The 17632-nt window shown below is 42.6% G+C and overlaps 1 protein-coding gene and 1 long non-coding RNA gene across 3 annotated transcripts in view; one reads left to right on the top strand and one right to left on the bottom strand.

Annotated features, from left to right (window-relative positions):
- The window catches only part of LOC128629348 (uncharacterized), a 1197-nt gene extending 626 nt beyond the window's left edge, over nucleotides 1-571 (bottom strand). Inside the window, exons 1-2 of the long non-coding RNA XR_008393709.1 lie at nucleotides 418-571; nucleotides 1-67 (exon numbers count right to left, since the gene is read on the bottom strand). The exon at nucleotides 1-67 is cut by the window's left edge and continues 626 nt beyond it. This is a non-coding gene — a long non-coding RNA (uncharacterized LOC128629348). The remainder of the gene's footprint in view (nucleotides 68-417) is intronic.
- A 2708-nt stretch (nucleotides 572-3279) lies between these two features.
- On the top strand, nucleotides 3280-13443 carry LOC108260214 (NACHT, LRR and PYD domains-containing protein 3). 2 transcript variants are annotated; one of them, XM_053677085.1, is made up of 11 exons: nucleotides 3280-3552; nucleotides 3616-3857; nucleotides 6690-6782; nucleotides 7108-7171; nucleotides 7366-7567; nucleotides 7812-9561; nucleotides 10160-10333; nucleotides 10959-11132; nucleotides 11465-11641; nucleotides 11754-11930; nucleotides 12874-13443. In XM_053677085.1, exons 3-11 carry the CDS (start codon nucleotides 6691-6693, stop codon nucleotides 12878-12880), a joined length of 2817 nt encoding a protein of 938 aa, XP_053533060.1. In that variant the 5' UTR covers nucleotides 3280-3552; nucleotides 3616-3857; nucleotide 6690; the 3' UTR covers nucleotides 12881-13443. The 2 variants fall into 2 exon arrangements, with proteins under 2 accessions (XP_053533060.1, XP_053533061.1); XM_053677086.1 differs by having other exon boundaries at nucleotides 3281-3552; nucleotides 7114-7171.
- Nucleotides 13444-17632: the final 4189 nt, after the last annotated feature.

Below are 17632 nucleotides of genomic sequence, written 5' to 3'. Positions count from 1 at the left end.
TGAGTTCAAATCCCAGACTCACCAAACTGCCACTGCTGGGCCCCTGAGCAAGGCCCTTAACCCTCAGCTGTATAAAATGAGATAAATGTTAGTCTCCCTGGATAAAAGCGTCTGCCAAATACCATAAATAAAAATAAATAAAATCCGAGCCGAACATCTGAACCGTAACAGCAGCAACGACATCATCTCTGTGTCTCCATTTCACACACAGAGAAAGATATCAGTTACTGACATCACAGCTCAGAGATCACAGATAACTTATAATAAATATTACTTTACTTCTAATTTATTATATAAATAATGCAGAGACCTGACTGTATCTTTAATCCCAAACACTGTCATTAAAACTAATTATTATTATTATTATTATTATTATTATTATTATCATCATCTTTATTATTATAATTACACACTCACCCTGATCGCTGTTTGCCTTTCTGTTTTCTTTCTCTGAAAAAATCTCGGTTTATATTGATCACACACACAGAGGGGAATAATTAATCATTAACTTTCACTTTCAGCCAATCAGCATGCAGCAGTTTATTCCTCTTGCAGAGAGAGTGTGTGTGTGTGTGTGTGTGTGTGTGTGCAGTACTTGGAATTTTATCATTTTACTGTAAACTGTAAAATTAATATTTAAAATCTATGCTCCTGTTAACATGAGCGATGATCAACAAAAAGAGCATAAAGAACTTAAACAAATAACAATAATAATAATAATAAATAAAACGTCTGGCCTTCTCCTGTCTACTTATCAGGAATGACCTTAAATACGGTGGGAAATGAACACCTGTGTGTGTGTGTGTGTGTGTGTGTGTGTGTGTGTGTGTGTGTGTGTGTGTGTGTGTGAGAGAGAGAGAGAGAGAGAGACTGTTAACTCCATAAATATTCTGTCTTTTGGAGAACGTTGAACTCGGAGGAACAGGAAGCAGAGAGAACACACAGCGGTGCGGTGGAACAGCGTTATCACTGTCACTTCTCACCCGGGGACTGGGTTCTCCTCCGGGTTCTCCTCCGGGTTCTCCGGTCACCTCCTACATCCCAACAACACACTAGTACAGTACACTGTGCTAAATTACCCCCAGGTGTTAATGTGTGTGTCTGAATGGAGCCCAAATAAAAACTGGCGTCCGATCCAGGGTGCAGTCCAAGTCAAGTCAAGTGGGATTTGATTGTTACTCCTCTCTGCAGCTTGTACACCGGAATGAAATGTCCTTTCTCCTGGACCATGATGCAGCACAGAACAGTACGCAAGACTAGGTGAAGTGCGAACACACCGGTGTGAGATGAGTGCAGGACAGTAAACACACACAGCAATTTCTGCTGCGGTGAAATGTGGAGGTTTTGGGGGCGGGTTTGCAGAAAACTACTCAAATTGGTGAACATGCAGTTATAAAAACTAGTTTTGCACATTCTTCTGCAGTATCGAGAGTTATGAGAGGAGGTTTCTTGACTGAGAATAAATTCCACCCCAGCTCTTCTGTCACACCAGTGTTCGGGTCACAGGTTTGATCTTTTTATTCTCTGTAGTGTTTTATTGAACACTTTTACTGCAGATGTGCAGCTCTGAGAAATACAATCCAGTGTTTAGCCCGAGCACAAATAAAGAGGACTACACTGCCACCTTCTGGTCATACTTGGTATTTAAAGCGTTCACATGGTAACGTTGGACTGTAAAAAATGTAATAAAACACCAAATAATAAGTTATACTACACCAAACATGTAACACCGGAAACTGAAACCTGCCGGAGTGATGCGTTAGAATCACGACACAGAACAGATTTATAACGTTTCGATATATAAATATAAAGTTTAAATCATAATCAGGTGGAATAAAGGAACAAGCGCATCATCTCTCAGCATCAGTGTTAGCGTCAGATCTACACACGTCAGATGTACACACTCAATTAAACAATGACATGTTCAGTGGACATAAACAACTAACTCTCAAACATGGAGGATATTCAGAGCAAACCAACATCACAACCAGCTCCAAACCCACACTGAACTACAGAGTTCTGCTTCTGAAGGGTCATGTGACCAAATAATACCGTATAGTCTTCACAGACACTAACTGTGTGGCGGAAGTGTTCCTAACAAACACATCAACATATTAGCATTAACATTAGCATTAAGCTTACCTGCTGTTACAGGTGTGGAATAAACAAACTGCACAGCTCGAGCTGGACTCTTCTGGACTTTCCGGGTCCTCAGTTTAAAAAAAAAAAATACTTCAAATATGAATTCTTTTCTGTTCATCTCTTATTTTTAACTTGCTAAACCTGTGGGCGGAGTCTGTGTTAGAGGTTTGATTGGCATGCAAAGCTCATTGGTTGGGCAACTTATTTTTCCAATTATACATTTCCTCAACAACTTCAATCAATAATAACAGTTTTAACCGATTTTATGCACATTTTATTTAGGGTTTTTGTGTGTGTGTGTGTGTGTGTGTGTGTGTGTGTGTGTGTGTGTGTGTGTGTGTGCTTGTTTGTTTTTTTTACTTTTTGAAGTTATTCCTGCAATAAGTAACTCATGCCACTAGGGGGGGCTGCAACCACGACTTTTATTATTAACCCTGTGTTTTATATTCTCTAGATCAGTGTTTCCCACCTGGGGTTCCGTCTGATGAGAGCAGGGTGTCGTGTAAAATCCTTCAAACATTTCTAAAATGCTACAGAAATAATAAGACACACACAATAATAACAACAACAATAATAATAAATTATATATAATAATAATAATAATAATAATAATAATAATAATAATAATAATACACATCCTCCCAGATATGGACAGATTTCATAAAAGAAAAGCTCCAGATGCTTCTGGACCATCAACTTCATCCTCGTGGAGCTAAAGTCTTGTTTATACTTATATATGAGGAGGAATTGTTGTGTTTGTTGTTGTTGATGTTTGTTTTCATTAAACTTCACTAAAACCCGCTGTATGAAAAAAAGAGCAAAGAATCATATAGTAATCATATAAAACCCAGTAAACCTTGAGATGATCACTTTACAACAAAATACAGCTATAAATATGAGAACATGTATAAAACTAAAATAAACCTCAATTTTTATTTTATTAATTTCACTGAGATTTTTATTAAACATGGACCTTCACTTTCATTAAACAGACTTATTTATTGTAGGTTCATTTTGTAAATGTAAACATCAGTGTAAACAGACAGAAGAAAGTTATTTCAGAACGATCGCTCTGGATGTTCACCCTCAGTGTAAAGGTCTCTGTGTATGGAGACAGCAGAATGGGGTGTAATCAGTGTGTCTGACGGTGTAGTGTAGTGACGCTGTTTATTTGTGAAGATACTGATGAATGAGAACATGGTGCATCACTAAAAACTTTCAGCTTTGGCTTTATTATCTCAGCAATATGCACAAAGCAAATCCAAATCACTATTTTAAAATCTTTTCCATGAATTTTGTGCCATCTGGCTGTCTGTATGGTCCCGCAAGGACGGATCAGAGAGATCCCTGTACAGTCGCACCTTTCGTCAGGAGTCGCCTCGAAGTCGTGTGTGTGTGTGGAGGGGTGAGGTATGTGCGGTGTGAAGTTATGAAGTCGTGTGTGTGGGTGGGGGGGGGGGGGGGGGGGGTGAGGTATGTGCTATGTGAAGTTATGAAGTTAAGTATATGAAGTTATGTGTGTGTCTGTGTGTGTGTGCGTGTGTGTGCATGTGTGCGTGTGAGAGAGTGTGTAGGGTGTGTGTGTTTATCATTTTAAAAACTTTGGCCTTTTTCATGTTCAGAATAAACCGGTTAGTCGACCTGAGTCAAAGTGAAACGCAGCAGCTCCATGTTGTGACGAGGAGAAAATAAAATCTTTCAGGAGTAAAAACACAGTGAGTATCTAATCTAAAGCTCTAATATATAAACCCTGAGTTTACAGCACACACAGAAGCGGTTTGTGTTGTTTAAAGCAGTTTTAATGCACACAGGCTGGTTTCTGACTTGGTAGCGTGGGGATTTCCTGTAAGTGAACCGCGCTGATACAGGGTGTGATTAATACACTGATGGTGGAGTGAAGGAAACAGGGAGACATGACCTCCAACATCAGTGTGTCTGGAAAACAGGACTTAAAGGGGACTCGATGGTGGCTGTGGTTCAGGTGGTAGAGCGGATCGTCCCCTAATCGTCGTGTTGGCGGTTTAATACACGTGACTCCACATGCCGAAGTGTCCTTGGGCAAGACACTGAACACCAGGTTGTTCGCGATGGCAAGCTAGCACCTTGCACAGCAGCTCTTCTATCACTGGTGTGTGAGTGTGTGTGTGTGAATGGGTGGTTGAGAACCAGTGTAAAGCGCTTTGTAGGACCGCTAAAGTAAAAAAAAAAGTGCTATACAGTGAGGGAAAAAAGTATTTGATCCCCTGCTGATTTTGTACGTTTGCCCATTGACAAAGAAATGATCAGTCTATAATTTTAATGGTAGATTTATTTGAACAGCGAGAGACAGAATAATAACAAAAAAATCCAGAAAAACGCATGTCAAAAATGTTATAAATTAATTTGCATTTTAATGAGGGAAAAAAGTATTTGACCCCCTCTCAATCAGAAAGATTTCTGGCTCCCAGGTGTCTTTTATACAGGTGACGAGCTGAGATTAGGAGCACACTCTTAAAGGGAGTCTCCTAATCTCAGCTTGTTACCTGTATAAAAGACACCTGTCCACAGAAGCAATCAATCAATCAGATTCCAAACTCTCCACCATGGCCAAGACCAAAGAGCTCTCCAAGGATGTCAGGGACAAGACTGTAGACCTACACAAGTCTGGAATGGGCTATAAGACCATTGCCAAGCAGCTTGGTGAGAAGGGGACAACAGTTGGTGCGATTATTCGCAAATGGAAGAAGCACAAAAGAACTGTCGATCTCCCTCGGCCTGGGGCTCCATGCGAGATCTCACCTCGTGGAGTTGCATTGATCATGAGAACAGTGAGGAATCAGCCCAGAACTACACGGGAGGATCTTGTCAATGATCTCAAGGCAGCTGGGACCATAGTCACCAAGAAAACAATTGGTAACACACTACGCCGTGAAGGACTGAAATCCTGCAGCGCCCGCAAGGTCCGCTGCTCAAGAAAGCACATATACATGCCCGTCTGAAGTTTGCCAGTGAACATCTGAATGATTCAGAGGACAACTGGGTGAAAGTGTTGAGGTCAGATGAGACCAAAATGGAGCTCTTTGGCATCGACTCAACTCGCCGTGTTTGGAGGAGGAGGAATGCTGCCTATGACCCCTGGAACACCATCCTCACCGTCAAACATGGAGGTGGAAACATTATGCTTTGGGGGTGTTTTCTGCTAAGGGGACAGGACAACTTCACCGCATCAAAGGGACGATGGACGTGGCATGTACCGTCAAATCTTGGGTGAGAACCTCCTTCCCTCAGCCAGGGCATTGAAAATGGGTCGTGGACGGGTATTCCAGCATGACAATGACCCAAAACACACGGCCAAGGCAACAAAGGAGTGGCTCAAGAAGAAGCACATTAAGGTCCTGGAGTGGCCTAGCCAGTCTCCAGACCTTAATCCCATAGAAAATCTGTGGAGGGAGCTGAAGGTTCGAGTTCCCAAACGTCAGCCTCGAAACCTTAATGACTTGGAGAAGATCTGCAAAGGGGAGTGGGACAAAATCCCTCCTGAGATGTGTGCAAACCTGGTGGCCAACTACAAGAAACGTCTGACCTCTGTGATTGCCAACAAGGGTTTTTAAACCAAGTACTAAGTCATGTTTTGTAGAGGGGTCAAATACTTATTTCCCTCATTAAAATGCAAATCAATTTATAACATTTTTGACGTGCGTTTTTCTGGATTTTTTTGTTGTTATTCTGTCTCTAACTGTTCAAATAAATCTACCATTAAAATTATAGACTGATCATTTCTTTGTCAGTGGGCAAACGTACAAAATCAGCAGGGGATCAAATACTTTTTTCCTTCACTGTATAAGTGCAGACCATTAAAGAGTTACTTTTACATTCACCAGGAATAAATACACACCGCCTCACAGGAACAGATCCGTGTCTCTAAACATCACTCGTTAACAGAGGAACTAAACTTTGGTTTGGGTTTTTAATAGCAGCCGATCTGATCTAAAGAGAGTTTAGGGGATATTGAATATGTTATAATGTGCAGTGTACGAGAAGCCACACCTGAGTGTACTGAAAACCCAGATCAACTGAATTAACAGGTGGAGTCAGGTGTGGCTCCTGCTTGATTGGAATGAACACCGGCACCCACGCCGGCCCTTTGAGGATAAGATCACACACCCCTGTCATAGTCAGAGAACGGAACAGGCTTTAAGACCCAGAAGAGTCTGAATGTGATTTAGACGAGGTCTATACGTAATGACCCCAGTGTGAAAGACACTGAACTCACTGGTGTTTAATGATAAACGCACTATCAGTCCTACGGGTACTGTACGGCCTATACAACGAATTTTTGTAGCTCATGATATAAAATAGACGTTATATCTATTATTCATAAAATAAAGGTTCTCTTGGCTTTGTTTCTTTATTTGTTGATCGTACGTGATCTGCTGCTGCTCAGACTGGAAATGTTTAATGTGATGTGTGCAATAGTTGATATACTGTAACACAATCCAAACACAATCCATATTATATTATTGTGCACACTTCCCTTCATTGTGCCTCTAATAATGTCTGTGTTCTAGAATGATGGCGAGTCAAATATCACCAAAACCCGGTGTGACAATGCAGAGTGCTCAGTCAATGGAACATCTATCAAACTTCCGTTCTGATCCGAGGTCAGTACAGTGAGGTGTTTCACAGCAGTGTTCCTGATCAAACTCACGCGTCTCATTCTGAAGCCCTTCATGACCTTCATCGGGTGTTGAATCAGTAAAACACTAAACTGTGCAGTGCTGAAGCTCTCGGCCTGGCAGTGAGGAAAACTGCTTCTAATGAAATTAATGAGAATATAAATATTTACTTTTGTTTATAAATATGTTGGCGTTAGTTAGAAGAGTATTGTGTTAAGAGGACCGTGTTAAAGATCTGTCTCAGCATTTATAAATGTGTCGTGTGCAGATATGAACACATACAGTCCATATTACATGTTGTGTTTTTTAGAAACAGACCACAGAAGGAGAGATTAAACGTCTTTAGTGGGAAACAGCTGAAGTCCGTATTCAAGGTGTGTATTTTGTGTGTGTGATCTGTGTCTGGATAGGTTTCAGGAGTGTTTACATTCAGAATAAATTATACAGTACAGAAGATAAAGTTCAAACACTGATAATAAAAATAAACTTTTAGTCTTTTCATGAAATAAAATAATCTCAGTTTATACAGTTATAATATTTAGATGTGTTCCTGTGTGTTTCTAACCAGGATCTGGCACACAAAGCCAGCTCTGTGCTGAACAAGGAGCTGAACAGCTTTGAGAAGCTCCTGAGTCCAGATTACCCAGCATGCACTGAGGAAGATAAGGATCAGGAGTATCTGCGGAGTGTCAGAAAGGGAGCGCTGAAGATCGCACTGTACCTCTTGGAGAGCATGAACCAAAACGATCTCGCTGACGCACTGCGCAACAGTAAGAGCTCATCGCTTTATTTAGTAAATTTCACTGTTCATATTTAAACCCCATCATTTTTCTAATCAGCTGAAAATATATTCATACTCTGAACTCTACAGTGACGGTGTTTTATTTTCCAATCTTTCTCCATCACTTCAAATGTAATAAATGAATCAGGAATGTACTGCAGCTTTTACATTTTATTACGTGCTAGTAATTTCACATTAAAACATTACTTTTATGTTATTTCTTTGTTTATTAGAGTCTCAGGCCTCAAATCTCAAATCCAGACTGAGGAAGAAGTGTAAAAGAATTAATGAAGGAATCTCACAGCCTGGAAGCTCAGCTCGTCTGAATGAGATCTACACAGATCTCCACATCACAGAGGGGTGGAGTGGAGACGTCAATAATGAACATGAGGTGAGACAGATTGAGACAGCGTCCAGGAGACCAGCAGCACAGGAGACACCCATCAAATGTAACGATCTCTTTAAAGACGAGTCCATCAGAAGTGTTCTGACTAAAGGAGCTGCTGGAATTGGAAAAACAGTCTCTGTGCAGAAGTTCATTCTGGACTGGACTGAAGGAAAAGCAAATCAGGACGTCACCTTCATGTTTCCACTTCCCTTTAGAGAGCTGAATCTGATGAAGCAGAAACATCTCAGTCTGATGGATCTTCTTCATCACCTTTTCCCTGAAATGAGAAAACTACAATTAATAGACTGTGACTCCTACAAAGTCCTGTTCATCTTTGATGGTCTGGAAGAGTGTCGACTTCCTCTAAATTTCCAGAAGAATGAGAGATTGTGTGATGTGACAGAGTCAGCCTCAGTGGATGTGCTGCTGACGAACCTCATCAAGGGGAATCTGCTTCCCTCTGCTCTCCTCTGGATAACCTCTCGACCAGCAGCAGCCAATCAGATCCCTCCTGAGTGTGTAGACCAGGTAACAGAGGTACGAGGGTTCAGTGATCCTCAGAAAGAGGAGTACTTCAGGAAGAGGATCAGTGATCAGAGCCTGGCCAATAAAATCATCACACGCATGAAGTCTTCAAGAAGCCTCTACATCATGTGCCACATCCCAGTCTTCTGCTGGATCTCAGCCACTGTTCTAGAGAGAATGTTGGGTGAAGCAGAGAGTGGAGAGATCCCCAAGACTCTGACTCAAATGTTCACACACTTCCTGATCTTTCAGATCAAACACAAGGACCAAAAGTACCCTCAGAAATGTGACCCTGATCCTCAGCAGACCAGAGAGAGTATCCTGGCACTGGGGAAACTGGCTTTCCAACAGCTGGAGAAAGGAAACCGGATCTTCTGTGAGGAAGACCTGAGAGAGTGCGGCATTGATGTGAGAGAAGTGTCGCTGTACTCAGGAGTGTGTACCCAGATCTCCAGAGAGGAGTTTGGGCTTCACCTGTGGAAGGGATTCAGCTTTGTACCGGAGTTTCTGGCTGCTTTATACACATTTCTCTCCTTCATCAGCAGAAATGTAACAGAACAGCAAACTACTGGTCTGTCTGATCTTCTCACCAAGTCAGACATGTCTGATCTCCTGAGCAGTGCAGTGGACAAGGCCTTACAGAGTGAGAACGGACACCTGGACCTGTTCCTCCGCTTCCTTCTGGGTCTCTCACTGGAGTCCAATCAGACTCTCTTACGAGTCTTAATGCCTCAGACAGGAAGCAGCTCTCACAGCAAACAGGAAACAGTCGAGTACATCAAGGAGAAGATCAGGGAGAACCCATCTCCAGAGAAATCCTTCAATCTGTTCCACTGTCTGAATGAACTGGGTGATGATTCTCTAGTGCAGGAAGTCCAGCGTTACCTGAAGAGAAGAGGTGACAGGTGTCTCAGTGGAGTCAGACTCTGTCCTGCTCAGTGGTCAGCTGTGGTGTTTGTGTTACTGAGCTCAGGACAGGATCTGGATGTGTTTGATTTGAGTAAATATGACCGATCAGAGGAATGTCTTCTGAAGCTGCTGCCAGTGGTCAAAGCCTCCAGAAGAGCGGAGTGAGTATTTTATTCATAAACGTCATTGTGTTATTTTAATGTACTTTTATGAACTAGTTTGGATTAATGCTTCTTAATAGTTATTCTAATCATCTTTAAACAAACCTCTGGGACTTTTACAGAAAGCGGTTTCAGTTTTCAGAGTAACACGTGTTCCCTGAGTGCACATGCGAGAGTGAAAGGGCTTCACACACACTTTGTTCGGTTCAGACCTGTAAAACTTTCCGTTTGATCTGATCTGATTTGACACGTGAACACTCCGTGTGTGTAAAATGGAGAGTGTCGACAACTTTAAATACCTTGGGGTCCCCCTCACTTCTACTCTGAAGGGGACAGAGCGCACAACAGCTGTGATTAAAAAGGGACACCAGCATCTGGACCTCCTGAGGCGCCTGAGGAAAGCCCGGCTTTCTGTAGATGTGATCTCCGTCAACTGTACTAACACATAACTGTAAAAACTTTGACTCTTGATTTCAGTAAATAAACCAGGTGTGAAAACAGGCCGCGCGCATGTGTGTGTGTGTGTGTGTGTGTGTGTGTGTCTGTGTGTGTGTGTAATATCAGTGTTCTGATGTTGTTTTTATCATTTCTCACCCAGTCTGTACGACTGTAATCTCACAGAGGAAAGCTGTAGAGCTCTATCCTCAGTCCTCAGTTCAAACTCCTCCAGACTGAGAGAACTGAACCTGGGTTCGAATAAACTGCAGGATTCAGGAGTGACGCTGCTCTCTGCTGGACTGGAGAACCCACACTGTACACTGGAGACACTGAGGTCAGATCATCACTTTATCACTGAAGATTACTGAGAGAATCGATTGTATGATTCAGTCTTTATATGTGACTTTTATCTCAGAAAAGTCATATCCAACTCCCAGTCGTACCTTCCTTTCCATACACACTCATACCTGTACCCCTGTACACCTGTACCCCTGTCCACCTGTACACCTGTACCCCTGTACCCCTGTACACCTGTACCCCTGTACACCTGTACACCTGTACCCCTGTACACCTGTACCCCTGTATCATAGCTATGACATTTGACCTGCTTTGATGTAGCTGTATGATAATTACTTTTGAACATGAGATTGAATGTGATTGGTTCATTCTGAGTACAGCCACGCCCCCAGATATAAACCAGATTACTGTAAGTTTTCTGAAATGTTATAATTTCACACTGGGATTAAACACACTGTAATGAAGTGAAGGAGGGTGAGATGATGTTCTCCAGCAGAACTTTCCCCAGACCTACACGCTGTACGAGGAACTCTCGGCTAGAAATAAAGAGACGTGTTTGCTCAGAGTGGCGTCTGTGATCATCTTAACGTTAAATACCTCGTCTCATGTGAGCTGAGACACATGGATGGATCATTTCACGTATATAACGATTTCTCTTTCAGATTGTTTAACTGTGGTCTCACAGAGGAAAGCTGTAGAGTTCTGTCCTCAGTTCTCACCTCAAACTCCTCCAGACTGACAGAACTGGAGCTGAACATCAATAACCTGCAGGACCCGGGAGTGAAGCTGCTCTCTGCTGGACTGAAGAACCCACGCTGTACACTGGAGATACTGAAGTACACACACACACACACACACACACACACACACTCACACACTGTACACTGGAGATACTGAGGTACACATACACACACACACACACACACACACACACACTCACACACTGTACACTGGAGATACTGAAGTACACACACACACACACACACACACACACACACACACTCACACACACACACACTGTACACTGGAGATACTGAAGTACACACACACACACACTCACACACACACACACTCACACACTGTACACTGGAGATACTGAGGTCAGATCATCTCTCTCTCCTCTATGGAAGTCCGAGTCACACTGTAACAGAGATGTTTCTCTATGCAGGTTGTCTCAATGCCGTGTAACATGTGAAGGTTGTGTTGCTTTGGCTTCGGCTCTGAGATCAAACTCCTCCTCACAGCTGAGAGAACTGAACCTGACCGGGAATAATCCAGGAGATTCAGGAGTGAAGCTGCTCTCTGTTCTACTGATGGATTCACACTGTACACTGGAGAAACTAGAGTGAGTTACTGTCTCTTCACACACACACACACACACACACACACACACACACACACACACAGCTGAATGTTAAGTCTGAGTCACACTGTAACTGAGATGTTTCTCCCTGCAGGTTGTCTAGCTGCAATATTAAAAGAGATGATTGTGTTGCTTTGGCTTCGGCTCTGAGATCAAACTCCTCCTCACAGCTGAGAGAACTGAACCTGACCGGGAATAATCCAGGAGAATCAGGAGTGAAGCTGCTCTCTGATCTAAAGAAATCTCCCCACTGGAAACTAGAGAAACTAGAGTGAGTTACTGTCTCTTCACACACACACACACACACACACACACACACACACACACACACACACACACACACACACTGTTTAAAAGGTCGCGTGGTCTTCTAACGAACCTGTAACAGAATGAGAAATGCAGCAACAAGTGAAGTTTTGAAAAGCAGCTGCTTCTGTCTCTGCTGTTGGGGCGTGGTCTTTATCCGAGAGTCTACAGCAGAGAGCGTCTACCATTCAGCTCCACGTCCACACAGTCTCTCCGTCACTACGGGTTTTAGGGCAGCGATGCAGTAGATTAGTCCCGGATGAAACACGTTCAGGTTCAGGCTGCGGGGACTGGGCGTGTGTGACTGCGGTTATGTGACGTGCTTCACGTGACTGGATCACGACGTGTCTTGGAAACACCTTTGACCCCGTTCACACCTGTACTTAGCACAGACCACTCGTGATCCGATCACCAGCATGCACGTCAGTGCCAGGTGTGAACCGGGCCTCGGACACGGACCGCTGTGAGCTACACTAGCGGCGTCGCATTTTTAGGATCGTTTGGAAAGAAAATCAGAAGTGTGTGTGCACCGCGCTGAACCTGTTTCCACTGTAAAGCCTTAACAATGTGATAATGCTCAGAGCAATGCACAGCTTCTGTTCCCGTCCTCGTTTAACCCTCGTGTTACGTTAAAAACGTTATCCATTATGTTATGGGTCGAAAATCCACAGTATAAAAACACAAAAACAACAACAAAGAACAGATTAAAACACTAAAGCTTTATCACGGCTTGTCCGAAAACACAAAAAGAAGAAATATTTGCAGGTAAAGTTCATGACCCTAAATGTGGAAATGGGTCAAACTGACCCAGAACATACGAGGAGGGTTAAGGGTGCCAATATTTATTCTACATGTGATATTTGGGAATATGAATGAGTCACCATTCTGTCCTGTTCTGTGTCTTCCAGCATTTAGATGTATTCCCTCAGCAGGACTGGACAGTGTGGAGTCTCCACTCCAACCTCTCCTACAGGCGCTAGAACCCGTCCCACGGGTCTAACAGAACCCTTCATAATCAGATGTGGACGATGCACAGCGTAGCTCTGTATTTGATCCGTTTACCCAGCGTGTAGCTGCTTAACCTGCTTCCATTCATTTATTACAACACCACAGTGAGAAATTTCCTTTTCCATAAAATCACCGATTTAAAGAGAACTCGCGCCTCTTTTCAGTCTATAAATGTATTCATGCTAACAAATACGCCGTTTAATGTTCCGATCAAACATCCTCGCATCTTCCGACATCACCAGAGACAGCTTTACTACTCGGTTTTAAATGGCAGTGCAATGTTTATTTACAACAGAGATATGAAATATATTTTTATGTACAGTTCTATGCATTTTTTATACACTGTATATCCGTCTAATACATTTTTATACACATTCTGATGTGTTCATCTACAGTATGTGAAATATAAAATGAATAAATGGTGACTAGGACTAAAACACGACAATGCAGCTGCTTGGGTTGTGTTTGATTTCTGATATTTTAAAGCAGTAACTGTTATGTCTCAGTAATAAGATCTCTTCCTGACTCGTATGTGGGTCAGATTATTCATAAACACGGTATTGTCCACAGATCTGCCGCTCACTGGATGTTTTCTCTTGAGTGAAACATTCTTTATTGAGTCCCAGGTGATCAGACATACCCGAACCTGCCTGTCTCGAAGCCCCACTCAGGTGGTTGATGTGAACATTCCCTGAAGCTGCTGGTCTGAAGGATTTTATGCGTTGCACTGCTGCCACACAGTTGGCTGATTAGATAATTGCACGAACGAGTAGGTGTACAGGTGTTCCTAATAAAGTGCTCAGGGCGTGTAGAAGAGAAATCATTTAGAATAATGGTGATCCGGTGTCGCCCAGATGAGGATGTTCCCCTCTGAGTCTCGTTCCCCTCAGGGTTTCTTCTTCTCATCATTTTCTCTTGCTCCTGTCACTCGCTCAATAGGGATCAATTTAAATTTTATATCCAGATTTCTCTAAAGCTGCTCTGTGACCACGTGCATTGATAAAAACACTACAAAGATTGTAAAGATAATTTTACAGGTGAGCCCAGGTGAAATCATCCCAGATGAATTTGAGAAACACAATCCAAAGTGTAGCCCTAATGCAAATAGATAGAGTACACTGCCACCTTCTGGTGTTACTCCACATTTACTTAAATATTAAACATTTCTGAACAAACACAGACTGGGACTCAATGGAATTAGATTAGATTAGATTAGATTAGATAGCGGATGATTTTAATTCTGGAATGTTTGAATGGTCCTGTGCTATTTTTTCCTTTGCTCAAAATGATATACAATAAATCAGGTAAATAACAATTTGCTCAAAAAGATAAGCTCCCTAAATAAACAAAGTAAATAAACCCCTAAGTGGGACGTAAATAAATTCCGTACCATCATTTTCATCACTTTTCCCTCCTGTGTGTGGTTCGGTCTGGAGGTCTGAGGTGTGTTCGGTCTGCGCTGGACTCAGTAGATTAGCTAGCTTTAAAGGCATAATTATTAATGAGACTCAAATTACATGATCATTATTACGATAAAATATAGAATACATCTATAAATAAATTTATTAAACAGAAACTTTACTGTCTGGAAAACAATAAATAAAACACACATTTTAAAAAAGCATATCAAACTTTCCCAACAATTAATAATACTGTTAACAATCCTCAAAGGGAAGTCCAGTAAGAATCCACACACAGCAGAACAGATAGACAATTAAAGTTAACTGGTTTTAATCAACGGCTTAAGAAGTCACATAACAACAAACAAACAAACAAACAAACTTACCTCAGAAAGCGGTGCTGGAGCGGCAGTAGTAATGCACGCGCTCATAATTCTGAAGTGAGACAGCGCCATCTTGTGTCACTATCCGCCATTTCGTGTAAATAACTGGTTGAACTTCACTGAGAAATTGTCCACAAACATACAAAAAGTTCAGCTAAACGTTATGATTTCAAGCCAACCAACGGTATAGAAAGCGCTAAAATAGATTAGAAGTCCATTTTAAAGCCGATCTGAACCGAAACACGGACTGTGCTAAAGTGAGCTAATCTGTTCAGCAGCACTGTAGCTAGAAAGCTAACATTTTAGCGGGAAATGTGTGTAAAATTAAGCCAACACGGTAGCTATTCTGTACATCTCGGCTTAATTCACTGGTAATTGCCATGGTAACCGGCAGTTAGCTGCTAGCTAGCTGTCTGACTCTTAAATGCATCTCTTTTAAATATGTAATTTGATTAAACACAACTTGTAACTGTTCGTAAAGATTAACAAATATAGACCAACCTGCAGTGTAGTGTTCCAGCAGTGAACTGCTTCTCATTTACTCTAATGGAGCTGTGTGTGTGTGTGTGTGTGTGTGTGTGAGAGAGAGAGAGAGAGAGAGAGAGAGAGAGAGTGCGTGTGATAGAGAGAGAGTGTGTGTGATAGAGAGAGAGAGAGAGAGTGTGTGATAGAGAGAGAGAGAGAGTGATAGAGATAGAGAGAGAGAGAGAGAGAGAGAGAGAGATAGTGTGTGTGTGTGTGAGAGAGAGAGAGAGAGAGAGAGAGAGAGAGAGAGATTGATTGATTTCCAGAGGGGGAGGGGCAACACTCACTCACCTCATTTATCACGTTTACCTTTTCCCCCTTAAACTTAAAACGTAAATCTGACACCGATTTTGACATAAAACATTTATTTATTTATTTATTTATTTGTTGATGTATTATTTGAAATCTTCTGTCAATTAGCTCTAATAAAATAGTCAAAAGAATTGTATTAGCCCACTTACAGCCATATCATAACCCGCTAAATACCATTTTAAACCTACAGTATGTGCACGTGTATGTGTTTTAAATGTCACTGAATTATTCTACTTTCAGGAAGTAGAAAAAAATATACATATTTATTCATGGTCATTTATGGTTTTTTTTTAATAAAATCCCCCAATATAATTCACATTTAGATCAGTTTAATCTGCGTGTGCACTGAAAAGAAGAGATTATGTATTTGACATACTGAAACTGAGGAGATTTAAACAAGTCCACCAAAGGACTAAGACCACAGACACGTTTTGCGAGCAGCCCAGTCGGGCCCCAGTATCAGCCCATGTGGAACCCAGCTGGTTCATGTTCAAGCCATGTGGTCCCCACCAAATAATACTGTCTGGGTGGGTCCTCAATAATCTTAGTATTCTTCTTTGAAATGTTCATTTGTTGTTTGTCTTTTTTTTGTTGATAAATGTGTGGCTGGAGTCTGTGCTTCAGAGGTCTAATTGTGCAAACTATTATTCATATGGTACGTTTCTCAATTAATTTACTCAATAATCAGTGGTTTGTTTATGCATGTATTTTTACTTGTTGAAGTTACTCCTGTTATAAGATGTTGTGCAGCCGCCAGTAACAGAAGCTGCAACCACAACTTACAACTTTTCCACTCAGCGTCACTAAAGTAAAGAAGACATCTATGAAAAGCAACCACACTACTTTTTAGGTGTTTATGAGTTTGTAAATAACACACACAAAAAAAAAGTGAACTGATTCAAAAACAGGATTTATGGACGATTGTGGGCGGAGTCAGTGCAAGTAAATGAATTTAGCAGCTTCAGAGCTATAATGTCACGAATCGTGACGGAGCGGAGATAGGACGGATGCAAGTGCAGCATGAACAGTTGTTTATTTAAAAGAGAGACAGGCAGACAAATCCAAAACGTGATCCAAAACGTAATCCATAAACATGCAAGAGGTCAGGCGATTGGCAAACAGGCATACACGGGGCAAGGCAGGAATCTAGGTCATGGTCACGGAAAACAGGGTCGATAAACAAAACGAACTATGACAAGGGACTGGTAGCGGATAATCCAGCGCGAACTAACTCTAAACATGGACCGTGACTATGACTTCTATACGAACTAAACTAACCCTATAATAATCTTCCGCGTTGTGTGCTGGGAGGCGCGCGGTATATATGCGGACATGATCAGCGTCTAAACCGCTAGCAGCTGATGGCAATACAGACACACGTGAAATCCCAGCAAATGACAGAACAGGGAGGAGACATGACAGAAACGTAAACAAAACACACGTGTCCAGATGTCACTACGGTCAACAACGGAAAAGCAGGTGCTCGCGCATTCGCGCTTAGAGCACGCTGCTTCAAGGGGGAATCGTGACAGAACCCCCTCCAAAGGCACTCCTCCCTGAGTGCCATGAGTCATCCCATTTCATTGGCGGCCCCGGCCCCCTGGGCTGAACGTCCCAAGCAGAGCCAGGAAACCGCACGGTGTTCTTGGCGGCACAGGGAAGCGGAGCGACGTCCCTGGCTGAACAGGGAGGCTGAGCGACGACCACTGCTGGGCAGGCAGGCTGAGCGACGTCCTCGGCGGAGCATGAAAGCGGAGCGACGTCCTCGGCGGATTTCCTCAGCTGAACAGGGAGGCTGAGCGACGACCACTGCTGGGCAGGCAGGCTGAGCGACGTCCTCGGCGGAGCATGAAAGCGGAGCGACGTCCTCGGCGGATTTCCTCAGCTGAACAGGGAGGCTGAGCGACGACCTCGGCTGAACAGGGAGGGTTTAACGAGAGCCATAATGGGGGGGTGGGAGTTGGTCTCAGCCCCGACCACAGATTCCAGCTCCTGTCCGCGTGGCATGGCGTAGTCCTTTATGAACGCCGGGTGTGGCC

This window comes from Ictalurus punctatus, chromosome 28 (assembly GCF_001660625.3).
Source record: "Ictalurus punctatus breed USDA103 chromosome 28, Coco_2.0, whole genome shotgun sequence".
Taxonomy (NCBI): domain Eukaryota; kingdom Metazoa; phylum Chordata; class Actinopteri; order Siluriformes; family Ictaluridae; genus Ictalurus; species Ictalurus punctatus.
The sequence above is the reverse complement of the archived record's forward strand: the minus strand, read 5'-3'. Positions and strand labels throughout refer to the sequence as shown.

Bases quoted from the DNA above. Each gene is read 5' to 3' on its own strand.
- LOC108260214 (XM_053677085.1), top strand. From the start codon at position 6,691: ATGATGGCGAGTCAAATATCACCAAAACCCGGTGTGACAATGCAGAGT. The intron at 7,568-7,811 runs GTAAGAGCTCAT...TTTGTTTATTAG, and splicing joins CGCTGACGCACTGCGCAACA to AGTCTCAGGCCTCAAATCTC. The intron at 11,133-11,464 runs GTACACACACAC...TTCTCTATGCAG, and splicing joins TGTACACTGGAGATACTGAA to GTTGTCTCAATGCCGTGTAA.